Source organism: Hemiscyllium ocellatum, chromosome 2 (genome assembly GCF_020745735.1).
Source record: "Hemiscyllium ocellatum isolate sHemOce1 chromosome 2, sHemOce1.pat.X.cur, whole genome shotgun sequence".
Classification (NCBI taxonomy): domain Eukaryota; kingdom Metazoa; phylum Chordata; class Chondrichthyes; order Orectolobiformes; family Hemiscylliidae; genus Hemiscyllium; species Hemiscyllium ocellatum.
The window spans coordinates 77,863,934-77,869,933 of NC_083402.1; the positions used below are offsets into that span (position 1 = coordinate 77,863,934).

General features: G+C 41.7%; 1 protein-coding gene across 2 annotated transcripts in view; it reads left to right on the forward strand.

Moving 5' to 3' along the window:
- The window catches only part of LOC132827971 (GRAM domain-containing protein 2B), a 72,484-nt gene extending 66,878 nt beyond the window's left edge, over positions 1–5,606 (forward strand). For both annotated transcript variants that reach the window (XM_060844828.1, XM_060844835.1), the window contains exon 14: positions 4,495–5,606. In XM_060844828.1, the coding sequence (XP_060700811.1) occupies positions 4,495–4,536 (42 nt within the window). In that variant the 3' untranslated portion in view covers positions 4,537–5,606. The remainder of the gene's footprint in view (positions 1–4,494) is intronic.
- The last annotated feature ends 394 nt before the right edge of the window (positions 5,607–6,000 follow it).

The following is a 6,000-nucleotide window of genomic DNA, read 5'->3' on the forward strand; positions in this document are numbered from 1 at the left end:
CCTCTGGCAGTTCATTCCATACACTTACCACCCTCTGCGTGAAAAAGTTGCACCTTAGGCCTCTTTTATATCTTTCCCCTTTCACCCTAAATGCATGCCCTCTAGTTCTGGACTCACTCACCCCAGGGAAAAGACTTTGTCCCTCATGATTTTAGAAACCTCTATAAGGTCACCCCTCAGCCTCTGACACTCCAGGAAAAACAGCCCTAGCCTATCCAACCTCTCCCTATAGCTCAAATTCTCCAACCCTGGCAACATACTTGTCAATCTTTTCTGAACCCTTTCAAGTTTCACAACGTCTTTCCAATAGGAAGGAGACCACCAATGTCCTGAACCTCCCAACTCCTGTACTCAATACTCTGACCAGTAAAGGAAAGCATACCAAACACCTCCTTCACTATCCTATCTACCTGTGACTCCACTTTCAAGGAACTATGAATCTACGCCCTAAGGTTTCTTTGTTCAGCAACATTCCCTAGGACCTTACCATTATGTGTAAAGTCTTGCTAAGATTTACTTTCTCAAAATGCAGCACCTCCTTTATCTAAATTAAGCTCCATCTGCCACCTCTCAATCCATTGGCCCATCTGGTCAAGATCCTGAGGTAGCCTTCTTTGCTGTCCACTACACCTCCAATTTGGTGTCATCTGCAAACTTACTAGCTATACCTCTTAACCCACATCCAAATATTTTATATAAATGATGAAAAGTAGTGGACCCAGCACCGATCCTTGTGGCACTCCACTGGTCACAGGCCTCCAGTCTGAAAAACAACCCTCCACCACCACCCTCTGTCTTCTACCTTTTTGAGGCAGTTCTGTATCCAAACGACGTTTTTGGATCCACTTCTCCCCCGCCCCAACCTCCCGCCAATCTGTCCATCAGCTGATGAAGATACCTGAAATGTTAACTCTGTTTCTCTCTGTCTCCACAGATGCTACCAGACCTGCTGAGTTTCTCTAGCAATTTCGGTGTTGTGGAAATGGTTTATCATTTTGTCCTCTTAGCATAATTGTTGTCTAGTTTGTTCATTTTCATTGTGAATCATGGTTACACACAATTCTGGTCTCCTTCTTATAGGAAAGATGTTGTGAAACCTGAAAAGGTTCAGAAAAGATTTACAAGGATGTTGCCAGGGTTGGAGGATTTGAGCTACAGGGAGAGGCTGAACAGGCTGGGGCATTGAGGGGCTCAGTTCAGTTGAACTGTCTATTTGACTGGGCTGGCTTTTAAAAAACAGGCTGGGGCTGTTTTCCCTGGAACGTCAGAGGCTAAGGGGTGACCTTATCGAGGTTTACAAAATTATGGGGGGCCTGGATAGGGTAAATAGACAACAGTCTTTTCCCTGGGGTGGGGGAGTCCAGAACTAGAGGGCATAGGTTTAGGGTGAGAGGGGAAAGATATAAAAGAGACCTACGGGACAACTTTTTCACAGAGGGTGGTACGTGTATGGAATGAGCTGCCAGAGGAAGTGGTGGAGGCTGGTACAATTGCAACATTTTAAAAGGCATCTGGAGGGTATATGAATAGGAAGGGTTTGGAGGGAGATGGGCCGGGTGCTGGCAGGTGGGACTAGATTGGGTTGGGATATCAGGTCGGCATGGACGGGTTGGACCGAAGGGTCTGTTTCTGTGCTGTACATCCTGACTCTGACTCTATGACATGGTTACCACCACCCTCTGTCTTCTACCTTTGAGCCAGTTCTGTATCCAAATGGCTAGTTCTCCCTTTATTCCATGAGATCTAACCTTGCTAACCTGTCTCCCATGGGGAACCTTGTCAAACGCCTTACTGAAGTCCATATAGATCACATCTACCGCTCTGCTCATCAATCTTCTTTGTTACTTCTTCAAAAAACTCAATCAAGTTTGTGAGACATGATTTCCCACACACAAAGCCATGTTGACTATCTCTAATCAGTCCTTGCCTTTCCAAATACATGTAAATCCTGTCCCTCAGGATTCCCTCCAACAACTTGCCCACCACCAACATCAGGCTCACTAGTCTGTAGTTCCCTGGCTTGTCCTTACCACCCTTCTTAAACAGTGGCACCACGTTAGCCAACCTCCAGTCTTCCAGCACCTCCCCTGTGATTATCGTTGATATAAATATCTCAGTAAGAGGCCCAGTAATCATTTCCCTAGCTTCCCACCTGATCAAGTCCTGGGGATATATCCACTTTTATGCATTTCAAGACATCCAGCACTTCGTCCTGTATAATATGGACATTTTTCAAAATGTCACAGTCTATTTCCCTACATTCTATATCTTCCATATCCTTTTCTACAGGTAAAATCTTTTAACTTTATGGCAGCTTTCTTGGGGGAATAGCTTAACTTTTAGCATTCTACCCCACTGAGGCCTGACTGGTGAAGTGATCATTCATTGGTGAATTTGTTGTTTGTCAAAAGGCAAGCAGCCCCAGTTCAGTCCAAGAAGTGGGCACAGCTTTTTTTCTTTTGGTTTTTCTTTGTTTTTTCAGTTGTTTATTAAAAATTAACACTCTAAAGTGTTTCTAGACTTTCCAACACATGATGATGTATATTCAACGCTGACAAGATGTCATGCTACACTGGGGATTAGAGGAAGAATGGCATTCCTTCAGATAGAGTTTTAACGTAGTGTGAGATGGAAGGACAGGTAGCCTCTATAGCTTCATTCTTGCAGCTACAGTTATAGTGACAGTTGATCAGACAGGTGAGGAAGCAAAGTGATGATACATTTACAAATGTGAGATTCTATTTCCAATGAAGTGTCACCTGAGCAACCAGTGTTCCCTCTGAAGCTTTTGTTTTCTGCTTCACTCCCACTAGCTGTACCATGTAGGGCTACTTATCGCTGAATTGAATTAAGTTTATTGTCACATGCTCACAGTGAAAAGTTTACAAGTCGCCACTTATGGTGCCGTCTTGGATACAAAGATATCTTTTGTTTTTATTTGTTCAGGGGATGAGGGTGTCACCAGCTAGGCAGCATTTATTGCCTGCCTCTAATTGCCCAGATGGCTGTTAAGAGTTAACCACATTGTGGTAGGTCTGGAGTCACATGTAGGCCAGAATACGTAAGGATGGCAGGCATCTTCTGTTAAGGCCATTAGGGAACCAAATGGGTTTTAGATTCTTAATTTCAGATAATTATTGAATTCAGATTTCATCATCTGCCATGGTGGGATTCGAACCCAGGTCCTCTGAACATTATCTGGGTTTCTGGATTAATAATCTAGCGATAATACCACTATGCCATCAGCTCTATAACCTATATATCCCCTCTATTACCTATATCTAGGTACAGAAGCTTAGTTATAAAGCAGGGGGAAAAAGTTAAATATTACAGCCCTTCTTACTAAAGAGTAGAAAACCAAAGAAACACGGTTAGCTGTTCAACACCACAGTCCAGAAGCGCATGGCCATGCTGGGCTCAGGCTCCTCACAAGGACTCGACTTCTCCCGTGCCGATTGCTCTTGCCGTCTGGTCCTGTTACCACCGCTGCCATGGGAACCCTGATCCTGCTCCCGCTCTCGACATCAGAAAGGAAAGGATGAATGTGAAAGAGAGAAAGAAGAATGTGGTAGGCCTGGTTCAGGGGAGCAGTGGGCTCAGGAGCTTACCCTGCTGCAGCCATTTTAAATAACTGGCATTGTTTTAACCTGGTGCACAGCTGGGCTTTAAATATGGTGCTAGCAGCAGAAATTCCAGAAGGTAACCACAGTAGCAAATACGTTCAGCATCGGTGAGCACACAGTACTACAACATCAGCCCCCTAAGGGCATAGTGCAAACATAATGAGGTGATTGTTGGAGAATTATGTGAAAGAAACTGCGGGAGTTCACCAGAGAAATCCTCCACCAAACCTCTTGAAATTGACTGAGCTTTTTTTTATTTCTAAAATTCAGCCCATTGTTTCATAACAATATATCACACTTGTCAATGCAGCAAATTTAGAACTATCAAGGGGGAATTGAGACTGGAGTGAAAGTTGTCGAAAGCTTGAGGGGATGAGGAAGGTTTTTCAGAATAGGGTCAGTGGACTGCAGTCTCTGCCGCAAGACATGGAGCAGGGAAGAAGATATTGCACCTCCAGAGTTTGTAGATTTAATAGTTCGCAATAATTGGCAAGGTTGAAGAGGCAGAATAGGTTTTGGGCTTGGGAAGGAATTTGCAGATGTGAAAGGGGATTTCAAATTCATAGTGGCTTTTTGTGTGGTCAGGTGGTAAATTGCAGATATCATCTGTTGCCCATTATATTGATAGAGAAACAAAGTATGAGTAATGGGACTGCTGATTTTCATGAAAATATTGTACCTCTGCAAAATATTTAAAACTTAAAGGAAAATTGATAAACAAAAAAGAATCCCTTCTGTCTTCAGACCACAACTTGAATACTTGCTACGGTTTGTTAGTTTGTAAAGACAGTTTTGAAACTGTAATTATTTTAAAGGTGTTAGAATTTTCCTCTGCACATGCTTTTCTCAAAATCTTTACATTGAATTTCAGATACAGAAGAATCTACAAAAGCTTCTAGAAGGAAATGAATGAGATGCTCTACTTTTTATCATCAGTATGCTTTGTTCTCACCAAGGTCATACATCTCTGGAATGTAACATGAACTCTGCAGGACAGGGTGTGGGATTGTTTAAGTTTTAATCTTGTGTTTCTCAGAATTCTGCGCAGCCTTCTTTCTAAGGAAATATGCAAATAATCTTCAAGTATCCGTGCAATAATGACCAAAAAATATCCTTTATCTAAAAATTAATTTTACACTTTTGAAAAATAATGAGATTTGTAGTGTTCTGTATAAGAAATTGATTTTCTAAAAGTAGTCTAACCATTTGATTCTAAAAGCACTCCATTCTCGAAAAGTTATTATAATACTTGGTGTAAAACATGTGTTGACCATGTGTATGATCTCCTTGCTCAATAGTCTGATATGACAAAATTGTTAGACTCCAGAATGTGGGGTAGGTTTTTATCTTCGGTGTCTTAGCACAGTCATAGGCTAAGTCAGGCAAAGATGATCATGCAAATTCCAGATTTCCCTTCGAGGCAAGAAAATTAGACGAATAGAGCAATGCAATTGTCCATAGCAAATTTCCCCCTTTGTACCATGGCTAGATATTGCTTTACCCAGAGGCTAAAGATGACCATTTACCCTATTGTGTCTGATCAACAAGGGGATTGCATTCATGACTCTAGAAGTACTCTATGCTCGTGTGAGTGAATTTATAACTGCATTGTGATCTGATACTATTTATATAAAATGCAATTGTGTTCTTTTAAACCCATTTCTATGAAATGATTTCTCACTTGAAATTCTGTAAATAAATTTTGCGCACACTAAAAGAATTTATGCTGTTTCTGGAGGTAACCTGGCAGACACTGTTTAATGTGGTTGTATTTAAACAGTTACTGGTTCTGTTTGACAGTTGTACTAAAAAGGTGCTAAATATTGAAACATGATTGTTTTTTATATATCACCTATTTGTGGGATCTGAAATGAAACTTTTGTGCGGTTCACTTGTAGCAAGACATCTTAATTTTGTATATAACTGCTAGTTTTCTCAATGTAGAAGTGAGAATGAAAAAAAACCTTCACAATAAAATGTTTAAACGCTGATCTACTTCTGTTGTTTCAATGAGAAACTACCTCCAGGAACTTGCACTACTTTTAATGCAGGCTGTTCCCATGGATACTCGCAGCATCATCAGCACCAGGAGAACTATCAATGCTTTTGGCCTGCCTGAGACTTTTGTGGATCTCCCAGTGTATGGAGTTGTTCTGTATGAAATATTGCGGATTGGCACATTCCTTCGTCCAGGGCTGCATTCCGAGAGAACTCGAGGCAGCCATTGCAGAGGTGCAAGGTCGCTCTCGAAGGTCTTTTTGGTCACTGTTTACTAAAGGGCTGGAAACTGTAATACCCCTCATACTGTCTGCCTCTCAAAGTATGTACACTGTAAGTCAAAAGTATCAAAGGCATTGAGGCACCTCCGTGATCATGT